Below are 26025 nucleotides of genomic sequence, written 5' to 3'. Positions count from 1 at the left end.
TTCTAGAACCCATAAAGACCAAAGCAAAGGCATTCCGTCCTATTCTCACATTTAATGGAAAAGAGGGTCAAATATTTCACAGTGATAAAAAGGAGCATTTTGTCTGCCAACCGAACAACCAGACAGATATTCAAAGCCAGCTTGTGGAGAGGGAGAGAGAGAGAGAGAGAGAGGGAGAGGGAGAGGGAGAGGGAGAGGGAGAGAGAGAGAGAGAGAGAGAGAGAGAGAGAGAGAGAGAGAGAGAGAGAGAGAGAGAGAGAGAGAGAGAGAGAGAGAGACAGAGAGATAGAGAGGGAGAGGGAGAGACTGCATTATATTTAGTAATTTACCCACTGTCTTGCAGTGACATTAACAGTCTAGTGACAGCCAGCCAAACCAGGCAACCAGCCAGACCACCAGCCATCTAGCTAAACAGCCAGCCAGCCAGTCAGTCTTACCTCCAGATATCTCGTTGATCTCCTCAGTCCCTCCGGTGTCATCAAGTCTCAGAGGCAATGTGCTCTCCCTCTCTCCTCCCTCCCCCTCCAGGTCTTCAGCTGAGGCACAGAGAGTAGAGAAATACATGAAAACCCTCATTCACTCTAGAGGGCAGAGACCCAAACCTTACAGTGAAGAGAACCATTAAAACCCTCATTCACTCTAGAGGGCAGAGACCCAAACCTTACAGTGAAGAGAACCATTAAAACCCTCATTCACTCTAGAGGGCAGAGACCCAAACCTTACAGTGAAGAGATCCAGTAAAACCCTCATTCACTCTAGAGGGCAGAGACCCAAACCTTACTGTGAAGAGATCCATTAAAACCCTCATTCACTCTATAGGGCAGAGACCCAAACCTTACAGTGAAGAGATCCATTAAAACCCTCATTCACTCTAGAGGGCAGAGACCCAAACCTTACAGTGAAGAGAACCATTAAAACCCTCATTCACTCTAGAGGGCAGAGACCCAAACCTTACAGTGAAGAGATCCATTAAAACCCTCATTCACTCTAGAGGGCAGAGACCCAAACCTTACAGTGAAGAGAACCATTAAAACCCTCATTCACTCTAGAGGGCAGAGACCCAAACCTTACAGTGAAGAGATCCATTAAAACCCTCATTCACTCTAGAGGGCAGAGACCCAAACCTTACAGTGAAGAGATCCATTAAAACCCTGAAGGCTCTCTGCTCTTTCAACGACCTCCTCTCCCCTCACAGAACAGAAAGTCATGATGCCAGGCCAGCCAGACAGCATTCAATGGAATCTACTTTAGTAGAGCCTCTGTCAGGTTTCAGATAGAACCTCCAGATTTGGGGAGGAGGGCATTGACATGTTATTGAATGTAGTAAAAGCTACTTATTCATTCCAGAATACATGTATTTTAATGTTTTGTATTTATACTGTTGTATAATAATGTTTTTTTTTCTTCAAAAGCAATGCTATGAATGTGAGGTTTCTATCTGATGTAATTTTACTATTTAGAAATTAGTGGAACAAAATGACACAGTCTGTTATATACTGGCATACTATAAGTGCAACAAAATGACACAGAACCAGTCTGTTACATACTGGCATACTATAAGTGGAACAAAAGGACATAGAATCAGACTGATACATACCGGCATACTTCCCTTGTAGTGCTCTGCTCTGCTGGTTCCCTCTCACAGCTAGAACCCTGACGTGGTACTCCTTCATGGCATCAAAGTCCTGGATCACCACTTTATGGTCCCCCTTGGAAACGCGCAGCTCCTTGTACTCTTCACCTGTTGGAGGTTGGAGAGAGAAATCAGGGTGGGGACCAGGTGTGTGTCCAAAACGCCATCCTTTTCCCCATATCAGGGTGGGGACCAGGTGTGCGTCCAAAATGCCATCCTTTTCCCCATATCAGGGTGGGGACCAGGTGTGCGTCCAAAACGCCATCCTTTTCCCCATATCAGGGTGGGGACCAGGTGTGCGTCCAAAACGCCATCCTTTTCCCCATATCAGGGTGGGGACCAGGTGTGTGTCCAACACGCCATCCTTTTCCCCATATCAGGGTGGGGACCAGGTGTACGTCCAAAACGCCATCCTTTTCCCCATATCAGGGTGGGGACCAGGTGTGTGTCCAACACGCCATCCTTTTCCCCATATCAGGGTGGGGACCAGGTGTGTCCAAAACGCCATCCTTTTCCCCATATCAGGGTGGGGACCAGGTGTGTGTCCAACACGCCATCATTTTTCCCCATATCAGGGTGGGGACCAGGTGTGTGTCCAACACGCCATCCTTTTCCCCATATCAGGGTGGGGACCAGGTGTGCATCTAAAACGCCATCCTTTTCCCGATATCAGGGTGGGGACCAGGTGTGTGTCCAAAACGCCATCCTTTTCCCCATATCAGGGTGGGGACCAGGTGTGTGTCCAACACGCCATCCTTTTCCCCATATCAGGGTGGGGACCAGGTGTACGTCCAAAACGCCATCCTTTTCCCCATATCAGGGTGGGGACCAGGTGTGCGTCCAAAACGCCATCCTTTTCCCCATATCAGGGTGGGGACCAGGTGTGTGTCCAACACGCCATCCTTTTCCCCATATCAGGGTGGGGACCAGGTGTGTGTCCAAAACGCCATCCTTTTCCCCATATCAGGGTGGGGACCAGGTGTGTGTCCAACACGCCATCCTTTTCCCCATATCAGGGTGGGGACCAGGTGTGCGTCTAAAACGCCATCCTTTTCCCCATATCAGGGTGGGGACCAGGTGTGTGTCCAACACGCCATCCTTTTCCCCATATCAGGGTGGGGACCAGGTGTGTGTCCAAAACGCCATCCTTTTCCCCATATCAGGGTGGGGACCAGGTGTGTGTCCAACACGCCATCCTTTTCCCCATATCAGGGTGGGGACCAGGTGTGTGTCCAAAACGCCATCCTTTTCCCCATATCAGGGTGGGGACCAGGTGTGTGTCCAACACGCCATCCTTTTCCCCATATCAGGGTGGGGATCATAGACTAGATGAGCAGATGGTATGGGGGGGACAGAACGTAATTACAAATCATTTGTAGACTGCAAATTGACCGCAGGAAGCCCAAACTAATGTGACCCCACCAGATATAATGTTTGACGAAAACATAATAACTTCAAACCTTACTTACATTTGTATATGATTGCACGTCTCTCTGTTAATGCGTGGGAATACTTAGGAACAGACCTCTCCAAAATTAAAATCACCTGGAGCTAATTTTTTGCAGTATTTTATATCCAACAATAGAGCATGTAAAATACTAATAAAAAAAGACCTGGTTGGCCAGATAAAAGCAGGTGTTGAGGAACCCTGCCCTATATAGGGCACCATAGGGCTCTGGTCAAATGTAGTGCCCTATAAAGGGAAGAGAGTGCCATTTGGGATGTAGACTCAGAGAAGCGTTCCAATGCATCACTTTCCCATTCAAGCTTTTCCAGGAGTCTCAATGTCCAGGCTGTTGTGTGAAGCAGTGCACTATGGGGATTATTGTGGTGGTAAGGCTCTGGAGGGGGGGGGGGGGGGGGTGACAACCTTGTCTGACAACCTTGTGTGATCCCTCACAGCTCAAGCTGCACACCTCAGCATCGTCTCTAAAGGACAGGTACACATGAGACACACATCTTATCTTTGAAACATTTGGGGTCTGGATCTTTCTGCCCTGAGGCTCTGCCCATTATGAAATCTACTACGGACGCAAACGTCCAAATATCAGAAATTCCAAACTTCTTTCCTGAAACCGAGACGTTTTCCTTCACCCGTCATATTCAGGTGAATCGTGGTCAACCACAAATCCAGACAAAGTTTCAGATCCATTTAGTCAGTTAACCCATTTTGAGGAAGTGCATTTAAGAGTAAATAGTTTTCCATTTGTTTAGCCAAACTTCATTTGCATAAACGATCTTAGTTGCCAGTCAGCCAACATGCTGGGGCTTGATCTCAGGACCTCTCCTCTCTCCTCCTGTCCTGTCTCCTTTTATCTTATCTTCTCCTCCCCTGTTCACTCCTCTTCCCTCCTCTCCTCTCCTCGTCCTCTTCTTCTCTCCACAAGCCACACGTACGGCTCCACTTTCAGTTCCCTCAGCAGTAAAATAGCTCCGAGCTTCAGCAGTTCACATTATTGACCAATTAGGATGATTTAAATCCTACAGGCCTGACCGATCAATAGGAAGAGACTAACCCTGCTTAATCAGCAGCACTTTCACACAGAACACTGCCGAAGGATGGGGTTGGATGTGTTAAACCAGGAGAGGGAGGGAGAGAGGGAGGGGAGAGAGGGGGGAGGGGGGAGAGGGGGAGAGGGAGAGAGAGGGGAGAGATCGGGAGAGAGAGAGGGGGAGGGGGGAGAGGGGCAGGGGGGAGAGAGGGGGAGAGAGAGGGAGAGAGGGAGGGGAGAGAGAGGGGGAGGGGGAGAGGGGGAGGGGGGAGAGAGGGGGGAGAGCGAGGGAGAGAGGGAGGGGGGAGAGAGGGGGGAGAGCGAGGGAGAGAGGGAGGGGAGAGAGAGGGGGGAGAGGGAGAGAGAGGGGAGAGATCGGGAGAGAGAGAGAGGGGGAGGGGGAGAGAGAGGGAGAAAGAGGGGAGAGAGGGAGGGGAGAGAGAGGGGAGAGAGAGGGGAGAGAGAGGGGAGAAAGGGGGGGAGAGAAGGAGGGGAGAGAGAGGGTGAGAGAGGGAGGGGAGAGAGAGGGGGGAGAGGGAGGGGAGAGAGGGGGGGAGAGGGGAGAGGGAGAGGGGAGAAAGACGGGAGAGAGGGAGAGAGAGAGAGGGGGGGAGAGAGAGAGAGAGGGGGAGGGGAGATGGAGAGGGAGAGAGGGGGGAGAGATCAGGAGAGAGGGAGAGAGAGAGATGGGAGAGAGAGGGGAGAGGGAGAGAGGGGGAGAGGGTGGAGTGGGAGAGAGGGGAGAGAGAGGGGGAGAGGGAGAGAGAGGGGAGAGAGAGGGGGGAGATGGAGAGAGAGGGGAGTGTTCGGGGGAGAGGGGGGAGAGAGAGGGGGAGAGGGAGAGAGGGAGGAGAGGGAGAGAGAGAGAGAGGGGGAGATGGAGAGGGAGAGAGAGCGAGAGAGGGACAGAGAGGGGGGAGAGGGGCGAGATTTAGGTGATGGATCTAGCATCTAGAGACAGAGAGAGAGAGAGAACAGAGGAGGGAGATTTAGGGGATGGACCTAGCATCTAGAGACAGAGAGAGAGAGAGAACAGAGGAGGGAGATTTAGGGGATGGACCTAGCATCTAGAGACAGAGAGAGAGAGAGAACAGAGGAGGGAGATTTAGGGGATGGATCTAGCATCTAGAGGCAGAGAGAGAATAGAGGAGGGAGATTTAGGGGATGGATCTAGCATCTAGAGGCAGAGAGAGAACAGAGGAGGGAGATATAGGGGATGGATCTAGCATCTATAGGCAGAGAGAGAATAGAGGAGGGAGATTTAGGGGATGGATCTAGCATCTATAGGCAGAGAGAGAGAACAGAGGAGGGAGATTTAGGGGATGGATCTAGCATCTATAGGCAGAGAGAGAACAGAGGAGGGAGATTTAGGGGATGGATCTAGCATCTAGAAGTGATGACTCAGCAGATTAATGCTGAAGCACCAACAGGAAACAGCACGATCAAGATCAGAGAAATTGCACTCTTAATTAAAGGGTATTAGACGTTCTGGAAATTGAAACAAGTCTAATGTAACCTTTAGTATCAAACAAATGGCAAAAGGAAATCATTATGATGTAACCATAACCAATGTGTCAAAATACACTGAGAGTACAAAACATTAATAATGGACACTGTGTTAGGAGAATGGTCTCTCTCCCAGTCACTATGATAAACAGTGGACACTGTGTTAGGAGAATGGTCTCTCTCCCAGTCACTATGATAAACAGTGGTCACTGGGTTAGGTGAGTGGTCTCTCTCCCAGTCACTATGATAAACAGTGGACACTGGGTTAGGTGAGTGGTCTCTCTCCCAGTCACTATGATAAACAGTGGACACTGGGTTAGGTGAGTGGTCTCTCTCCCAGTCACTATGATAAACAGTGGACACTGGGTTAGGTGAGTGGTCTCTCTCCCAGTCACTATGATAAACAGTGGACACTGGGTTAGGAGAATGGTCTCTCTCCCAGTCACTATGATAAACAGTGGACACTGGGTTAGGAGAATGGTCTCTCTCCCAGTCACTATGATAAACAGTGGACACTGGGTTAGGAGAATGGTCTCTCTCCCAGTCACTATGATAAACAGTGGACACTGGGTTAGGAGAATGGTCTCTCTCCCAGTCACTATGATAAACAGTGGTCACTGGGTTAGGTGAGTGGTCTCTCTCCCAGTCACTATGATAAACAGTGGACACTGGGTTAGGAGAGTGGTCTCTCTCCCAGTCACTATGATAAACAGTGGTCACTGGGTTAGGAGAATGGTCTCTCTCCCAGTCACTATGATAAACAGTGGACACTAGGTTAGGTGAGTGGTCTCTCTCCCAGTCACTATGATAAACAGTGGACACTGGGTTAGGAGAATGGTCTCTCTCCCAGTCACTATGATAAACAGTGGACACTGGGTTAGGAGAATGGTCTCTCTCCCAGTCACTATGATAAACAGTGGTCACTGGGTTAGGTGAGTGGTCTCTCTCCCAGTCAGTATGATAAACAGTGGACACTGGGTTAGGAGAATGGTCTCTCTCCCAGTCACTATGATAAACAGTGGACACTGGGTTAGGAGAATGGTCTCTCTCCCAGTCACTATGATAAACAGTGGACACTGGGTTAGGAGAATGGTCTCTCTCCCAGTCACTATGATAAACAGTGGACACTGGGTTAGGTGAGTGGTCTCTCTCCCAGTCACTATGATAAACAGTGGACACTGGGTTAGGAGAATGGTCTCTCTCCCAGTCACTATGATAAACAGTGGACACTGGGTTAGGAGAATGGTCTCTCTCCCAGTCACTATGATAAACAGTGGACACTGGGTTAGGTGAGTGGTCTCTCTCCCAGTCACTATGATAAACAGTGGACACTGGGTTAGGTGAGTGGTCTCTCTCCCAGTCACTATGATAAACAGTGGACACTGGGTTAGGTGAGTGGTCTCTCTCCCAGTCACTGTGATAAACAGCGGACACTAGGTTAGGAGAATGGTCTCTCTCCCAGTCACTATGATAAACAGTGGACACTGGGTTAGGTGAGTGGTCTCTCTCCCAGTCACTATGATAAACAGTGGACACTGGGTTAGGAGAATGGTCTCTCTCCCAGTCACTATGATAAACAGTGGACACTGGGTTAGGTGAGTGGTCTCTCTCCCAGTCACTATGATAAACAGTGGACACTGGGTTAGGTCAGTGATCTGAACAAGAATAGTATTATACCTAATTAGACCCAACAGGAATAGTATTATACCTAATTACACCCAACAGGAAAATTATTATACCTCATTAGATCCAGAGACAGAGAGTTCAACAGGAACAGTATTATACCTCATTAGACCCAGAGACAGAGAGCTCAACAGGAACAGTATTATACCTCATTAGTCCCAGAGACAGAGAGCTCAACAGGAACAGTATTATACCTAATTAGACCCAGAGACAGAGAGCTGAACAGGAACAGTATTATACCTAATTAGACCCAGAGACAGAGAGCTCAACAGGAACAGTATTATACCTCATTAGACCCAGAGACAGAGAGCTCAACAGGAGACCAGGCCGGCTGATGGCTGATACAAACCCAGGGTTTGACACTATCATTTTTAGCCACCTGTCCTTCAGACATGTAGGACATCATGTTGACGTGTCAGAAAGCTCAAGTCACTTGAAAAACAGGTCTGTAACACCATGGGCCAGAAAGGGGATGCCAGGAGCCACTTCACCTTCATTATTATCACTGGTATTGTCAATGGAAGGCTGCTGGTCTCACTGGTATGGTCAATGGAAGACTGCTGGTCTTACTGGTATTGTCAATGGAAGACTGCTGGTCTCACTGGTATTGTCAATGGAAGGCTGCTGGTCTCACTGGTATTGTCAATGGAAGACTGCTGGTCTCACTGGTATTGTCAATGGAAGGCTGCTGGTCTCACTGGTATGGTCAATGGAAGGCTGCTGGTCTCACTGGTATTGTCAATGGAAGACTGCTGGTCTCACTGGTATTGTCAATGGAAGACTGCTGGTCTCACTGGTATGGTCAATGGAAGACTGCTGGTCTCACTGGTATGGTCAATGGAAGACTGCTGGTCTTACTGGTATTGTCAATGGAAGACTGCTGGTCTCGCTGGTATTGTCTCAATGGAAGGCTGCTGGTCTCACTGGTATTGTCAATGGAAGGCTGCTGGTCTCACTGGTATTGTCAATGGAAGACTGCTGGTCTCACTGGTATGGTCAATGGAAGGCTGCTGGTCTCACTGGTATTGTCAATGGAAGGCTGCTGGTCTCACTGGTATGGTCAATGGAAGGCTGCTGGTCTCACTGGTATTGTCAATGGAAGACTGCTGGTCTCACTGGTATTGTCAATGGAAGACTGCTGGTCTCACTGGTATGGTCAATGGAAGACTGCTGGTCTCACTGGTATGGTCAATGGAAGACTGCTGGTCTTACTGGTATTGTCAATGGAAGACTGCTGGTCTCGCTGGTATTGTCTCAATGGAAGGCTGCTGGTCTCACTGGTATTGTCAATGGAAGGCTGCTGGTCTCACTGGTATTGTCAATGGAAGGCTGCTGGTCTCACTGGTATGGTCAATGGAAGGTTGCTGGTCTCACTGGTATTGTCAATGGAAGACTGCTGGTCTCACTGGTATGGTCAATGGAAGGTTGCTGGTCTCACTGGTATTGTCAATGGAAGGCTGCTGGTCTCACTGGTATGGTCAATGGAAGGCTGCTGGTCTCACTGGTATTGTCAATGGAAGACTGCTGGTCTCACTGGTATTGTCAATGGAAGATTGCTGGTCTCACTGGTATTATCAATGGAAGACTGCTGGTCTCACTGGTATTGTCAATGGAAGGCTGCTGGTCTCACTGGTATGGTCAATGGAAGGCTGCTGGTCTCACTGGTATTGTCAATGGAAGACTGCTGGTCTCACTGGTATTGTCAATGGAAGACTGCTGGTCTCACTGGTATGGTCAATGGAAGACTGCTGGTCTCACTGGTATGGTCAATGGAAGACTGCTGGTCTTACTGGTATTGTCAATGGAAGACTGCTGGTCTCACTGGTATTGTCTCAATGGAAGGCTGCTGGTCTCACTGGTATTGTCAATGGAAGGCTGCTGGTCTCACTGGTATTGTCAATGGAAGGCTGCTGGTCTCACTGGTATGGTCAATGGAAGGTTGCTGGTCTCACTGGTATTGTCAATGGAAGACTGCTGGTCTCACTGGTATGTCAATGGAAGGCTGCTGGTCTCACTGGTATTGTCAATGGAAGGCTGCTGGTCTCACTGGTATGGTCAATGGAAGGCTGCTGGTCTCACTGGTATTGTCAATGGAAGACTGCTGGTCTCACTGGTATTGTCAATGGAAGATTGCTGGTCTCACTGGTATTATCAATGGAAGACTGCTGGTCTCACTGGTATTGTCAATGGAATGCTGCTGGTCTCTGATCCCATGTAGTATATCTCCTGCCATTGTGGCCTTGAGCAAGGCACTTACCTCCCCCGCAAAGTCAAAATAACTGCACTGATCGGCTACAGTATAAAACACGTGGTCAGAACTCCATCTGGAGAGCTGTTGGGGGTGCAGGCTTTTTATCCAACCCTGCTCAAACACACCAGAGTCAGCTTATCCTGTTGAGCAGCTGATTTATTTTACAATGTGGTGTGTTCGAGCAGGGCTTGAGAAAAAGCCTGCACACCCAGTATCTCTCCTGGTCTCTACAGAAGGATGGCTGGCCACCCTGCACACCCACTATCTCTCCTGGTCTCTATAGGAGAAGGGCTGGCCACCCTGCACACCCAGTATCTCTCCTGGTCTCTATAGGAGAAGGGCTGGCCACCCTGCACACCCAGTATCTCTCCTGGTCTCTACAGGAGAAGGACTGGCCACCCTGCACACCCAGTATCTCTCCTGGTCTCTACAGAAGGATGGCTGGCCACCCTGCACACCCAGTATCTCTCCTGGTTTCTACAGGAGGAGGGCTGGCCACCCTACACACCCAAGTATCTCTCCTGGTCTCTACAGAAGGAGGGCTGGCCACCCTACACACCCAGTATCTCTCCTGGTCTCGACAGGAGGAGGACTGGCCACCCTACACACCCAGTATCTCTCCTGGTCTCTACAGGAGAAGGGCTGGCCATCCTACACACCCAGTATCTCTCCTGGTCTCTCCTGGCCACCTAATTAGATTATTCTAAGAATATTGTTTTACTTTGTCATAATTTCATGGTCACTATTGAATAGAGGACGATCCTAGCCAATTGTGAGCGCTTGAGAGACGATTATACAAGCAGAGTCTGCAGCATTGGTTTCATCAACGGTGCACCCTGTAACAACTGCATCCTGGCCATTTGGGGTTCCACAGGAGAGCTGGTGGAAAGTTATTTTAGGATGTGGGACAGTATATGAATACATGCGAATAGTTACATAGTTAACTAGCCAATTCAAAACATTGTGTAGATTAGCTGGTTATCTAGTGCCTCTCTCTCAATGGCCCACTGCCACACACCCAGGTGATGCACACCATGCTGACCAAAAATCTGCTAGAAACAGGCAAATAACTCCCTAGCAACTATTAATCAACAAATGTGCAAACACGGCTCGCTTTGATCTCAAAAACACATCTCGCAACTAGATGATTGAAAGTCCCCTCGTGCCGATCAATGCAGGCCGACAGAAATGCTACTCCGATGCGCTCTGCAGAGATTGGGAGGACAGTGAGCAAAACATTGCATCCAGAGGACACTTTGATCTGATTCTGATTGAAGTAGCCTAATTGTTTGATATTGTGATTTTTGTTTTACAACTTAAATCTATAATCTGCTTGTACAACTATTTGTTTCACTTGCCCCCCGGGCAAGCTGACAAGCGTATATATCGAGCCCTGAAACTCAAACAATCATATGTCCTGCTCCAACCCCAGCATCTCTAATTAGTCAGAAACCCTAGGCTTCCCCAAGGTGGAACATTAGGGAACATTGGAACTGGAGTGGATTTGTGCAACTAACGCATAGGTGATCTCCCAGGAGGAAGTCCGGGATCAATCAACGACACATCAGGTCAAATTATTTTGTTGTGTCTTTAACAAAGGGAGGGGGCCCCAGAGGGGCTGGTCAATAGACCACAGAATGACTTTTCACTGAACAGCAGGTTGGGGGAGGGTGGACCGGTGTGTGTGTGTGTGTGTGTGTGTGTGTGTGTGTGTGTGTGTGTGTGTGTGTGTGTGTATGTGTGTGTGTGTGTGTGTGTGTGTGTGTGTGTGTGTGTGTGTGTGTGTGTGTGTGTGTGTGTGTGTGTGTGTGTGTGTGTGTGTGTGTGTGTGCGTGCGTGCGTGTGTGCGTGCGTGCGCGTGTGATCTCTGTCCTCATTGTTTATTCCAAGATGTCTGACAGGCTTTGTCAGACAACACTGACCTTCCTTACAGACAGACAGGGTAAATATTCCCTAAGACTCTCTAAGCCGGCTCCCACAACTGTTGGTGCTGTCTTATCAACTCAATGTTGTCAATGGCAATAGGAGTTGTCAAGATTCATTCATTCAGCTGTATGGGGGTGTTTAACTTCATTCAAGATCAAATAAACCCCTTTTTCAAAAACATGTATTCTGTGGTCCAGTGTGTTTAGCCAACTCTTCCCTGTGTTCATTCATTATCATTACCCTGTGTTAATTCATTATTATTACCCTGGATTCATTCATTATCATTACCCTGTGTTAATTCATTATTATTACCCTGGGTTCAGTCATTATCATTACCCTGGGTTCATTCATTATCATTACCCTGTGTTCATTCATTATTATTACCCTGGGTTCATTCATTATTATTACCCTGGGTTCATTCATTATCATTACCATGGGTTCATTCATTATTATTACCCTCGGTTCAGTCATTATCATTACCCTCGGTTCAGTCATTATCATTACCCTGGGTTCATTCATTATTATTACCATGTGTTCATTCATTATCACTACCCTGGGTTCATTAATTATCAGTACCATATGTGCATTCATTATCATTACCCTGGGTTCATTCATTATCATTACCCTGTGTTTATTCATTATCAGGACCATATGTGCATTCATTATCATTACCCTGGGTTCATTCATTATCATTACCCTGGGTTCATTCATTATCATTACCATGTGTTCATTCATTATCATTACCCTGTGTTCATTCATTATCGGTACCCTATGTGCATTCATTATCATTACCATGGGTTCATTCATTATCATTACCTTGTGTTCATTCATTATTATTACCCTGTGTTCATTCATTACCATTGCCCTGTGTTCATTCATTACCATTGCCCTGTGTTCATTCATTATTATAACCCTGGGTTCATTCATTACCATTGCCCTGTGTTCATTCATTATAATAACCCTGGGTTCATTCATTATTATAACCCTGGGTTCATTCATTATCATTACCCTGGGTTCATTCATTATCATTACCCTGGGTTCATTCATTATCATTACCATGTGTTCATTCATTATCATTACCCTGTGTTCATTCATTATCGGTACCCTATGTGCATTCATTATCATTACCATGGGTTCATTCATTATCATTACCCTGTGTTCATTCATTATTATTACCCTGTGTTCATTCATTACCATTGCCCTGTGTTCATTCATTACCATTGCCCTGTGTTCATTCATTATTATAACCCTGGGTTCATTCATTACCATTGCCCTGTGTTCATTCGTTATAATAACCCTGGGTTCATTTATTATTATAATCCTGGGTTCATTCATTATCATTACCCTGGGTTCATTCATTATTATTACCCTGTGTTCATTCATTACCATTGCCCTGTGTTCATTCATTATTATAACCCTGGGTTCATTCATTATTATAACCCTGGGTTCATTCATTATCATTACCCTGGGTTCATTCATTATTATTACCCTGGGTTTAGTCATTAGCATTACCCTGGGTTCAGTCATTATTATAACCCTGGGTTCATTCATTATCATTACCCTGGGTTCATTCATTATCATTACCCTGGGTTCATTCATTAGCATTGCCCTGAGTTCAATCATTATTATAACCCTGGGTTCATTCATTATCATTACCCTGGGTTCCTTCATTATCATTACCCTGGGTTTAGTCATTATTATAACCCTGGGTTCATTCATTATCATTACCCTGGGTTCATTCATTATCATTACCCTGGGTTCATTCATTATCATTACCCTGGGTTCATTCATTATCATTACCCTGGGTTCATTCATTATCATTACCCTGGGTTCATTCATTATTATTACCCTGGGTTCATTCATAATAGCGCCATAGGGGATAGCTTCCGTTTAACGTGCTCCTAACCAATTGTGCTATTTTGTGTGGTTTTGTTACATTGTTTGTAACATATTCTGTACATAATGTTTCTGCTACCCTCTTTTATGACTGAAAATACATTCTGGATATCAGAGCAGTGATTACTCACCTCAAACTGGACAAAGATTTTTTCTTTAATGAGTCCGACACAAAGGATATACTGGTTCTCCGAGACCAGGCCCAAAATCCCTGTCATTCGCATGAAGAAAATGAGGAAATACAGGGGGCGGAGATTGGGATGCCTTGTGAGAATTAGTCGGCGACTGGGTTCCCCGCCTCTACCAACCGTTCTATTGGCCAACGTGCAATCACTGGAGAATAAACTGGATGATCTCAGTTCGAGACAATCCTACCAACGGGACATTAAAAACTGTAATATCTTATGTTTCACAGTTGTGGCTGAACGACGACATGGATGATATACAGTTGGCTGCGTTTTCTGTGCGTCGGCAGGACAGAACAGCTACGTCTGGTAATACAGTTGTATTAACAGCAATACTCCACTCATCATTTGCTTGTGAAGCTGATGACCACACTGTTTCTCCATTCATTAAGGGCTGTGCCTACTACTGGCCAACGTCAGTAAGGGCGCATAATATTTGCAATAGGATTGGGATGCATTCAGCACCTTGGCACGTTACTGTTTATTGACTCTGTCTATTTGTCAATAACAGCTGTTGTGCGATGTCTAATATTAAGGAAGTCTCGAGGTATTGCTCGCCTGAGGGAAGTGTACCTCATGATAAGCTGTAGACCACACTATCTACCAAGAGTATATTTTTATACTATCTACATCAACTAAAGGCACAGACAGATGATTAGAACTCTTACCTGGTTCACTCTGGTATAAAACTCTATAGCCGTCGACATTCCCTTTCGGCTCTTTCCAGGATACATGTAATTTGCTCGTCCCCAGTACTTTAAAACGTAATCTTCTGGGAGCTGGAACTGAAACAGAACAACAGTAGACCCATCATTAATACTGACTCATTCAGTTACAGTTTGAGTATTGATGATTAACATGTTGAATACAGACTTTGTCCCAAATAGCACCCTATTCTCTATTTGGTGCACTACTTTTGACCAGGGCCCATAGGACTCTGATTGAAGGTAGTGGACCACAGACGGAGTATGGTAAGATTTGGGAGGCAGATACAATCCCCAGCAGGTGTTAGTGCCACTACGGTACTACACATCAGCCAGGTTAATCACACACAGACAATGAACAGACGTCCACAAAGACAACCCATTCTGGTATAACACAATAACATATTGAATAACATATTGTTGTCCAATAGCATATTGTTGTAGAATAGCATATTGTTGTAGAATAGCATATTGTTGTAGAATAGCATATTGTTGTTCAATAGCATATTGTTGTTCAATAGCATATTGTTGTAGAATAGCATATTGTTGTAGAATAGCATATTGTTGTAGAATAGCATATTGTTGTAGAATAGCATATTGTTGTGGAATAGCATATTGTTGTAGAATAGCATATAGTTGTAGAATAGCATATAGTTGTAGAATAGCATATTGTTGTAGAATAGCATATTGTTGTGGAATAGCATATTGTTGTTCAATAGCATATTGTTGTAGAATAGCATATTGTTGTTCAATAGCATATTGTTGTGGAATAGCATATTGTTGTAGAATAGCATATTGTTGTAGAATAGCATATTGTTGTAGAATAGCATATTGTTGTAGAATAGCATATTGTTGTAGAATAGCATATTGTTGTAGAATAGCATATTGTTGTGGAATAGCATATTGTTGTAGAATAGCATATTGTTGTGGAATAGCATATTGTTGTAGAATAGCATATTGTTGTAGAATAGCATATTGTTGTAGAATAGCATATTGTTGTGGAATAGCATATTGTTGTTCAATAGCATATTGTTGTAGAATAGCATATTGTTGTAGAATAGCATATTGTTGTAGAATAGCATATTGTTGTAGAATAGCATATTGTTGTAGAATAGCATATTGTTGTAGAATAGCATATTGTTGTAGAATAGCATATAGTTGTAGAATAGCATATAGTTGTAGAATAGCATATAGTTGTAGAATAGCATATATTTGTAGAATAGCATATAGTTGTAGAATAGCATATAGTTGTAGAATAGCATATATTTGTAGAATAGCATATAGTTGTAGAATAGCATATAGTTGTAGAATAGCATATATTTGTAGAATAGCATATAGTTGTAGAATAGCATATAGTTGTAGAATAGCATATAGTTGTAGAATAGCATATATTTGTAGAATAGCATATAGTTGTAGAATAGCATATTGTTGTAGAATAGCATATTGTTGTAGAATAGCATATTGTTGTAGAATAGCATATTGTTGTAGAATAGCATATTGTTGTCCAATAGCATATTGTTGTTCAATAGCATATTGATGTAGAATAGCATATTGTTGTAGAATAGCATATTGTTGTAGAATAGCATATTGTTGTAGAATAGCATATAGTTGTAGAATAGCATATAGTTGTAGAATAGCATATAGTTGTAGAATAGCATATATTTGTAGAATAGCATATAGTTGTAGAATAGCATATAGTTGTAGAATAGCATATATTTGTAGAATAGCATATAGTTGTAGAATAGCATATAGTTGTAGAATAGCATATAGTTGTAGAATAGCATATAGTTGTAGAATAGCATATTGTTGTAGAATAGCATATTGTTGTAGAATAGCATATTGTTGTAGAATAGCATATTGTTGTTCAATAGCATATTGTTGTAGAATAGCATATTGTTGTCCAATAGCATATTGTTGTTCAATAGCATATAGTTGTAGAATAGCATATAGTTGTAGAATAGCATATTGTTGTAGAATAGCATATTGTTGTAGAATAGCATATTGTTGTTCAATAGCATATAGTTGTAGAATAGCATATTGTTGTAGAATAGCATATTGTTGTAGAATAGCATATTGTTGTTCAATAGCATATAGTTGTAGAATAGCATATTGTTGTTCAATAGCATATAGTTGTAGAATAGCATATTGTTGTAGAATAGCATATTGTTGTAGAATAGCATATTGTTGTCCAATAGCATATTGTTGTAGAATAGCATATTGTTGTCCAATAGCATATTGTTGTTCAATAGCATATTGTTGTGGAATAGCATATTGTTGTAGAATAGCATATTGTTGTAGAATAGCATATTGTTGTCCAATAGCATATTGTTGTAGAATAGCATATTGTTGTCCAATAGCATATTGTTGTTCAATAGCATATTGTTGTAGAATAGCATATTGTTGTTCAATAGCATATTGTTGTAGAATAGCATATTGTTGTAGAATAGCATATTGTTGTCCAATAGCATATTGTTGTAGAATAGCATATTGTTGTAGAATAGCATATTGTTGTAGAATAGCATATTGTTGTAGAATAGCATATTGTTGTAGAATAGCATATTGTTGTAGAATAGCATATTATTGTAGAATAGCATATTATTGTAGAATAGCATATTGTTGTAGAATAGCATATTGTTGTAGAATAGCATATAGTTGTAGAATAGCATATAGTTGTAGAATAGCATATTGTTGTAGAATAGCATATTGTTGTAGAATAGCATATTGTTGTAGAATAGCATATAGTTGTAGAATAGCATATAGTTGTAGAATAGCATATTGTTGTAGAATAGCATATTGTTGTAGAATAGCATATTGTTGTAGAATAGCATATTGTTGTAGAATAGCATATTGTTGTAGAATAGCATATTGTTGTAGAATAGCATATTGCAAACCAAACCGTTATAGACAAAGAAGGTTCTTAAATGTCAGTCATATTGCCTTACTTTTTGAGACACCATTTTTAACTAGTAAGGATGGAGGGGGGGGGGGGAGGGGGGAGGGCATGTTTATAACCTGAAATCCCAACTGATAAACTTTGTTTCATGTAAAATCATTGTGAAACAGAGCAAATCAGATGGGATTCCAGGCTAGCGTTTCTAAGTCGATGACGGCATCGACATTTCCTCTCAAAAAGACAGGTGCTGCAGACTGTTAAGAGTCAGTAAATGTTTGATCTCTCAGTTGATGGAGAATCAATCAGCTTCACCTGCCGTCCCGATGGAAAGAACAGTCAGTGGAAGACATTCTCTTAGGATTACGTTAGCGCAGCTAGGCTATAGCTAGATATTCACCTGCCGTCCCGATGGAAAGAACAGTCAGTGGAAGACACTCTCTTAGGATTACGTTAGCGCAGCTAGGCTATAGCTAGATATTGATGCTATCTGCTGTTTCTATATGCAGGCAGCTATGAGGAAGAGAATGTGACTTTGTTTCTTTACATGAAGCTGCTCTTACTTTTTAGTACCATGTAACAGCATGGTGTTTCTTGTAGCCAATAAGAACAACCACATGTAAAGTGGTACTCTTTTTTTCTCCAGCTATGGACAGACGACGTTCCAGTAGTATGGTGAAATACTACCATCTGAGATTGACGCAAAACTATTTATAAGGTTGTTGCATAGCACTTTCACCATTTTACTTGGTCTACATTCTATGTTAGTTGAACTACAAACTAGTCACCAGAACCACACTACTACATTGCCACCTTTTGAGTTGAGAAGACAATGAGAAGTTGAGAAGACAATGAGAAGTTGAGAAGACAATGAGAAGTTGAGAAGACAATGAGAAGTTGAGAAGATGAGAATAGAATGAGAAGATGAGAATACAATGAGAAGATGAGAATACAATGAGAAGATGATAAGACAAGGAGAAGTTGAGAAGACAAGGAGAAGTTGAGAAGACAATGAGAAGTTGAGAAGACAATGAGAAGTTGAGAAGACACTGAGAAGTTGAGGAGACAATGAGAAGTTGAGAAGACAAGGCTCAATGCCCAGGCCAACAAACACAGTGGTGTTTGTTCCTCCTTGCAAGTAGAAGAATGGGTACCAATGTAATCTTTACATGCCTATAAATCTTTGAATATACTACAGTATCTACCATATAGGGACTTGAAGCTGTTTATTAGGAAGAATATGGGCATGTAAAGTTATATACAATCTGGCACAAGCTTTAAATAAATTATGAAGGATAAAGGGAAACTTTTAGGTTAGAGAAATAAATATACAGTGCCTTGCGAAAGTATTCGGCCCCCTTGAACTTTGCGACCTTTTGCCACATTTCAGGCTTCAAACATAAAGATATAAAACTGTATTTTTTTGTGAAGAATCAACAACAAGTGGGACACAATCATGAAGTGGAACAACATTTATTGGATATTTCAAACTTTTTTAACAAATCAAAAACTGAAAAATTGGGCGTGCAAAATTATTCAGCCCCTTTACTTTCAGTGCAGCAAACTCTCTCCAGAAGTTCAGTGAGGATCTCTGAATGATCCAATGTTGACCTAAATGACTAATGAGGATAAATACAATCCACCTGTGTGTAATCAAGTCTCCGTATAAATGCACCTGCACTGTGATAGTCTCAGAGGTCCGTTAAAAGCGCAGAGAGCATCATGAAGAACAAGGAACACACCAGGCAGGTCCGAGATACTGTGAAGAAGTTTAAAGCCGGATTTGGATACAAAAAGATTTCCCAAGCTTTAAACATCCCAAGGAGCACTGTGCAAGCGATAATATTGAAATGGAAGGAGTATCAGACCACTGCAAATCTACCAAGACCTGGCCGTTCCTCTAAACTTTCAGCTCATACAAGGAGAAGACAGATCAGAGATGCAGCCAAGAGGCCCATGATCACTCTGGATGAACTGCAGAGATCTACAGCTGAGGTGGGAGACTCTGTCCATAGGACAACAATCAGTCAGTCGTATATTGCACAAATCTGGCCTTTATGGAAGAGTGGCAAGAAGAAAGCCATTTCTTAAAGATATCCATAAAAAGTGTTGTTTAAAGTTTGCCACAAGCCACCTGGGAGACACACCAAACATGTGGAAGAAGGTGCTCTGGTCAGATGAAACCAAAATTGAACTTTTTGGCAACAATTCAAAACGTTATGTTTGGCGTAAAAGCAACACAGCTGAACACACCATCACCACTGTCAAACATGGTGGTGGCAGCATCATGGTTTGGGCCTGCTTTTCTTCAGCAGGGACATGGAAGATGGTTAAAATTGATGGGAAGATGGATGGAGCCAAATACAGGACCATTCTGGAAGAAAACCTGATGGAGTCTGCAAAAGACCTGAGACTGGGACGGAGATTTGTCTTCCAACAAGACAATGATCCAAAACATAAAGCAAAATCTACAATGGAATGGTTCAAAAATAAACATATCCAGGTGTTAGAATGGCCAAGTCAAAGTCCAGACCTGAATCCAATCGAGAATCTGTGGAAAGAACTGAAAACTGCTGTTCACAAATGCTCTCCATCCAACCTCACTGAGCTCGAGCTGTTTTGCAAGGAGGAATGGGAAAAAATTTCAGTCTCTCGATGTGCAAAACTGATAGAGACATACCCCAAGCGACTTACAGCTGTAATCGCAGCAAAAGGTGGCGCTACAAAGTATTAACTTAAGGGGGCTGAATAATTTTGCACGCCCAATTTTTCAGTTTTTGATTTGTTAAAAAAGTTTGAAATATCCAATAAATGTCGTTCCACTTCATGATTGTGTCCCACTTGTTGTTGATTCTTCACAAACAAATACAGTTTTATATCTTTATGTTTGAAGCCTGAAATGTGGCAAAAGGTCGCAAAGTTCAAGGGGGCCGAATACTTTCGCAAGGCACTGTATATGATCACTAACCTGATAGGAACTCATCTGGGGGTGGTTTCTGTGTTCAGTAAACATCTCCTATAAACCTGATAGGAACTCATCTGGGGGTGGTTTCTGTGTTCAGTAAACATCTCCTATAAACCTGATAGGAACTCACCTGGGGGTGGTTTCTGTGTTCAGTAAACATCTCCTATAAACCTGATAGGAACTCATCTGGGGGTGGATTGTATTTATCCTCATTAGTCATTTAGGTCAACATTGGATCATTCAGAGATCCTCACTGAACTTCTGGAGAGAGTTTGCTGCACTGAAAGTAAAGGGGCTGAATAATTTTGCACGCCCAATTTTTCAGTTTTTGATTTGTTAAAAAAGTTTGAAATATCCAATAAATGTCGTTCCACTTCATGATTGTGTCCCACTTGTTGTTGATTCTTCACAAACAAATACAGTTTTATATCTTTATGTTTGAAGCCTGAAATGTGGCAAAAGGTCGCAAAGTTCAAGGGGGCCGAATACTTTCGCAAGGCACTGTATATGATCACTAACCTGATAGGAACTCATCTGGGGGTGGTTTCTGTGTTCAGTAAACATCTCCTATAAACCTGATAGGAACTCATCTGGGGGTGGTTTCTGTGTTCAGTAAACATCTCCTATAAACCTGATAGGAACTCATCTGGGGGTGGTTTCTGTGTTCAGTAAACATCTCCTATAAACCTGATAGGAACTCATCTGGGGGTTGTTTCTGTGTTCAGTAAATATCTCCTATAAACCTGATAGGAACTCATCTGGGGGTGGTTTCTGTGTTCAGTAAACATCTCCTATAAACCTGATAGGAACTCACCTGGGGGTGGTTTCTGTGTTCAGTAAACATCTCCTATAAACCTGATAGGAACTCATCTGGGGGTGGTTTCTGTGTTCAGTAAACATCTCCTATAAACCTGATAGGAACTCACCTGGAGGTTGTTTCTGTGTTCAGTAAACATCTCCTATAAACCTGATAGGAACTCATCTGGGGGTTGTTTCTGTGTTCAGTAAACATCTCCTATAAACCTGATAGGAACTCATCTGGGGGTGGTTTCTGTGTTCAGTAAATATCTCCTATAAACCTGATAGGAACTCATCTGGGGGTTGTTTCTGTGTTCAGTAAAGATCTCCTATAAACCTGATAGGAACTCACCTGGGGGTGGTTTCTGTGTTCAGTAAACATCTCCTATAAACCTGATAGGAACTCATCTGGGGGTGGTTTCTGTGTTCAGTAAATATCTCCTATAAACCTGATAGGAACTCACCTGGGGGTGGTTTCTGTGTTCAGTGTATTCAGACCCCTTGACTCTTTTCCATGTTTTGTTATGTTACAACTTTACTCTAAAATGGACAACATCTTTTTTGTTCCTCATCAATCTACACACAAAACCCCATAATGACAAAGCGAAAACAGGTTTTTAGAATTGTTTGCAAATGTATACATAAAAAAATTATAATAGGGCCTCCTGGGTGGCGCAGTGGTATAAGGCAGTGCATCGCAGTGCTAGCTGTGCCACCAGAGATTCTGTTCGAGTCCAGGCTCTGTCACAGACGGCCGCGACCGGGAGGACCATGGGGTGGCGCACAATTGGCCCAGCTTCGTCCGGATTAGGGTTTGGCCGGCAGGGATGTCCTTGTCTCACCGCGCACTGTGCACTGTGGCGGGCCGGGCACAGTGCACGCTGACTAGGTCGCCAGGTGTACGGTGTTTCCTCCGACACATTGATCTCTAGTGTTTTATCTAACCGTGTGTATAAACGGGTTTGTAATGAACAGAGACATTTGGTGACACAGTTATGGCTGGATACTAGATGTGAATATAATGTGAGGTATTTAAAACCACCTGGGAAACAGAAAAGACTGGATACTAGATGTGAATTTAATGTGAGGTATTTAAAACCACCTGGGAAACAGAAAAGACCATTAAATAATGACTGGATACTAGATGTGAATTTAATGTGAGGTATTTAAAACCACCTGGGAAACAGAAAAGACAATTAAATAATGACTGGATACTAGATGTGAATATAATGTGAGGTATTTAACACCAACTGCCTTGGCAGAAGTAGCTACAAATTCACAAATTGCCATCTTTAAGTACTTTCCATTTGTACTGTCTGACTCACTGCACATGAATTGAGTTGACGGAGGACAGGATGTTTATTAGTCCAGATAGACATTAGTCTTCTGCTTTTGTCAACACGCTGATATACACACGTAACGTCGGAGAGGCTGAAGCAGGGGTTATGTTCCTGTCAAGGGAACATCGGCAGTATGTGGCACCTGAGATATTGATGCCAGCAACCCTCTGGTAGATCACCCCCCCCCCTTCCCCTCGGGTGTATGGGAGCATCTGTCAGCCTGACTCAGCTGTACATGAGATCTGAATAATGTATAGGAACACATACGTCCATTTTCTCTGTGTGAGGACGAGGGTGTGGAGGATTCCGAGAGGAACAATGGAACACTATTGTGAGTCGAGGATTCCACAGATGAACACAGTAGCTGTAGGATTCCTTCATGATGTGATGCATGTCATTATCCACCCGTGGCTATCAGCATGTCATTATTTCCCCCTTGACTATCAGCATGTCATTATCCACCCGTGGCTATCAGCATGTCATTATTTCCCCCTTGACTTTCAGCATGTCATTATCCACCCGTGGCTATCAGCATGACATTATTACCCCCTTGGTTATCAGCATGTCATTATTCACCCGTGGCTATCAGCATGACATTATTACACCCTTGGCTATCAGCATGTCATTATTCACCCGTGGCTATCAGCATGACATTATTCCACCCTTGGCTATCAGCATGTCATTATTACCCCCTTGGCTATCAGCATGTCATTACTACCCCCTTGGCTATCAGCATGTCATTATTCACCCTTGACTATCAGCATGTCATTATTACCCCCTTGGCTATCAGCATGTCATTATTCACCCTTGGCTATCAGCAGGTCATTATTACCCCCTTGGTTATCAGCATGTCATTATTACCCCCTTGGCTATCAGCATGTCATTACTACCCCCTTGGCTATCAGCATGTCATTATTACCCCCTTGGCTATCAGCATGTCATTATTCACCCTTGACTATCAGCATGTCATTATTACCCCCTTGGCTATCAGCATGTCATTATTCACCCTTGGCTATCAGAATGTCATTACTCACCCTTGGCTATCAGCATGTCATTATTACCCCCTTGGTTATCAGCATGTCATTATTCACCCTTGACTATCAGCATGTCATTATTCACCCTTGGCTATCAGCATGTCATTATTACCCCCTTGGCTATCAGCATGTCATTATTCACCCTTGGCTATCAGCATGTCATTATTCACCCTTGACTATCAGCATGTCATTATTCACCCTTGGCTATCAGCATGTCATTATTACCCCTTGGCTATCATCAGGTCATTATTACCCCCTTGGCTATCAGCATGTCATTATTCACCCTTGGCTATCAGCATGTCATTATTCACCAGTGGCTATCAGCATGTCATTACTCACCCTTGACTATCAGCATGTCATTATTCACCCTTGGCTATCATCAGGTCATTATTACCCCCTTGGCTATCAGCATGTCATTACTCACCCTTGGCTATCAGCATGTCATTATTCACCCTTGACTATCAGCATGTCATTATTCACCCTTGGCTATCATCAGGTCATTATTACCCCCTTGGCTATCAGCATGTCATTACTCACCCTTGGCTATCAGCATGTCATTACTCACCCTTGGCTATCAGCATGTCATTATTCACCCTTGGCTATCAGCATGTCATTACTCACCCTTGGCTCATCCCTCTCCTCTCCTCCATGTGAGGAGTCTTCTGTTGTGGCAGATAGCACTTACCCCTGAATCCTCTGAGCCCTTTACCTGTCTGTCTGTCTGTCTGTATGTCTGTCTGTATGTCTTCCCTCTCTTGGCACGCTGCTCACCTACCTGACTAAAGGCCTAGCTTCATCTTTTTGGAACATTCATCTGTTACCAGCATGGTGCGTAAATCCCTGCTGAGGGTATTTAAATATTAAGACTCTGTTCTGCTAGTCCTCCATCACACCATGTGGAGAATGAGGCTGCAGTATACATTCGGTGCCGTTCAGTCGAAGTTGGTTAAGAGTACTGTCATGTTGAATACCACAAACGTGGGGATTAGAGAAGCGATATTGACCAAGAGTTGTTTGGATAATGTGAATTAGGTTTACATAGAATGTCAATAAGTTCCTCGTTCTACTCATCCAGGCCTAAATGAAACCCCAGACATGGATTTAAAATGAACATGAACACAGTAGCATTAACAACACAGGCAGCTACACTCTACATTCCTAGAAAAAAAGGTGCTATCTAGAACCTTGAAAGGGTTCTTTGCCTCCCGGGTGGCGCAGTGGTCTAGGGCACTGCATCGCAGCGCTACTAGCTGTGCCACCAGAGACTCTGGGTTCGAGCCCAGGCTCTGGCCGCGACCGGGAGGCCTAGCGTCGTCCGGGTTAAGGAGGGTTTGGCCGGTAGGGAAATCCTTGTCTCATTGGTGCGGCTGGCTTCCGGGTTGGATGCGCGCTGTGTTAAGAAGCAGTGTGGCTTGGTTGGGTTGTGTTTCGGGGGACACATGGCTTTCGACCTTTGTCTCTCCCGAGCCCGTACCGGAGTTGTAGCGATGAGACAAGATAGTAGCTACTATGGAACCTCAAAAGTTTTACCTAGAATCAAAAGGGTTCTCCTCTGGGGACAGCCGAAGAACCCCTTTTCTCCCCAATTTCGTGGTATCCAATTGTTTAGTGCTTCTACACCTGCATTGCTTGCTGTTTGGGGTTTTAGGCTGGGTTTCTGTACAGCACTTTGAGATATCAGCTGATGTACGAAGGGCTATATAAATAAATTTGATTTGATTTGATTTAGAAGCTACTATCTTGTCTCAAAAAAACAAAAGGGTTCTACCTGGAACCCAAAAGGGTTCTACCTGGAACCCAAAAGGGTTCTACCTGGAACCCAAAAGGGTTCTACCTGGAACCCAAAAGGGTTCTACCTGGAACCCAAAAGGGTTCTACCTGGAACCCAAAAGGGTTCTCCTATGGGGACAGCAGAAGAACCCTTTTGAAACCTCTCGTTGTAAGCGTGTACTCTACTGTTGCAGGTAAATGAAAACACGACCATCTGTTTGGGTTTTATTGACCTGTTTTTCTGACACTCTCATCAGAATCTCTCCCTACACACATACAAATTCACCAATCTAGATTTTAACACGCTCAAATGAAACACCTTGTTTTTTTCCTAATTAGGTAACTAAAAGCTAATCTGATGCCATTTGGAGTAGAGCACGGAGCTGACCCATACAGACAGACATGGAATCAATAGAGAATCATTAGCGAAGGACTCTGTCATATGAAACAGCATGTCACTGACCCCAGAGCCTGACCAGACAACACACTGTGGTGCCCAGAGACAGATAGAGATTCTCTGTTACAGGTTGTAGCAGCTAGTTGTGTCCAGTGTCCAGTGTCCACTACAATAGACAGTGGTGACTGGGGGTTGAAATAACCTAAAATCACTTCTTTTTTTTAAACAAATGGAACTCCCAGTGTATTATATATACAGGAAATGGTAAGTGGCCTAGCTTGACCCGAGCAGAGAGCCGTGGGGGAAAGACGTGCAGACCAGATAAACATTATATATACACCCTCCACAGACAGGAGTCAGTAGCCGTGGGGGAGAGACGTGCAGACCAGATATACATTATATATACACCCTCCACAGACAGGAGTCAGTAGCCGTGGGGGAGAGACGTGCAGACCAGATATACATTATATATACACCCTCCACAGACAGGAGTCAGTAGCCGTGGGGGAGAGACGTGCAGACCAGATATACATTATATATACACCCTCCACAGAC

At 43.8% G+C, this 26025-nt stretch overlaps 1 protein-coding gene across 2 annotated transcripts in view; it reads right to left on the bottom strand.

The window, feature by feature from the left end:
• Positions 1-26025, bottom strand: part of LOC149984314 (collagen alpha-1(XIV) chain-like) — a 239470-nt gene that overhangs the window by 205701 nt on the left and 7744 nt on the right. For both annotated transcript variants that reach the window (XM_090219964.1, XM_090219955.1), the window contains exons 3-5: positions 14241-14357; positions 1598-1741; positions 438-536 (exon numbers count right to left, since the gene is read on the bottom strand). In XM_090219964.1, coding sequence (XP_090076090.1) covers positions 438-536; positions 1598-1741; positions 14241-14357 — 360 coding nt within the window. The remainder of the gene's footprint in view (positions 1-437; positions 537-1597; positions 1742-14240; positions 14358-26025) is intronic.

The sequence above is a fragment of the Oncorhynchus mykiss genome, chromosome 3 (assembly GCF_057628025.1).
Source record: "Oncorhynchus mykiss isolate SJ-2025 chromosome 3, ASM5762802v1, whole genome shotgun sequence".
Lineage (NCBI taxonomy): Eukaryota > Metazoa > Chordata > Actinopteri > Salmoniformes > Salmonidae > Oncorhynchus > Oncorhynchus mykiss.
The sequence above is the reverse complement of the archived record's forward strand: the minus strand, read 5'-3'. Positions and strand labels throughout refer to the sequence as shown.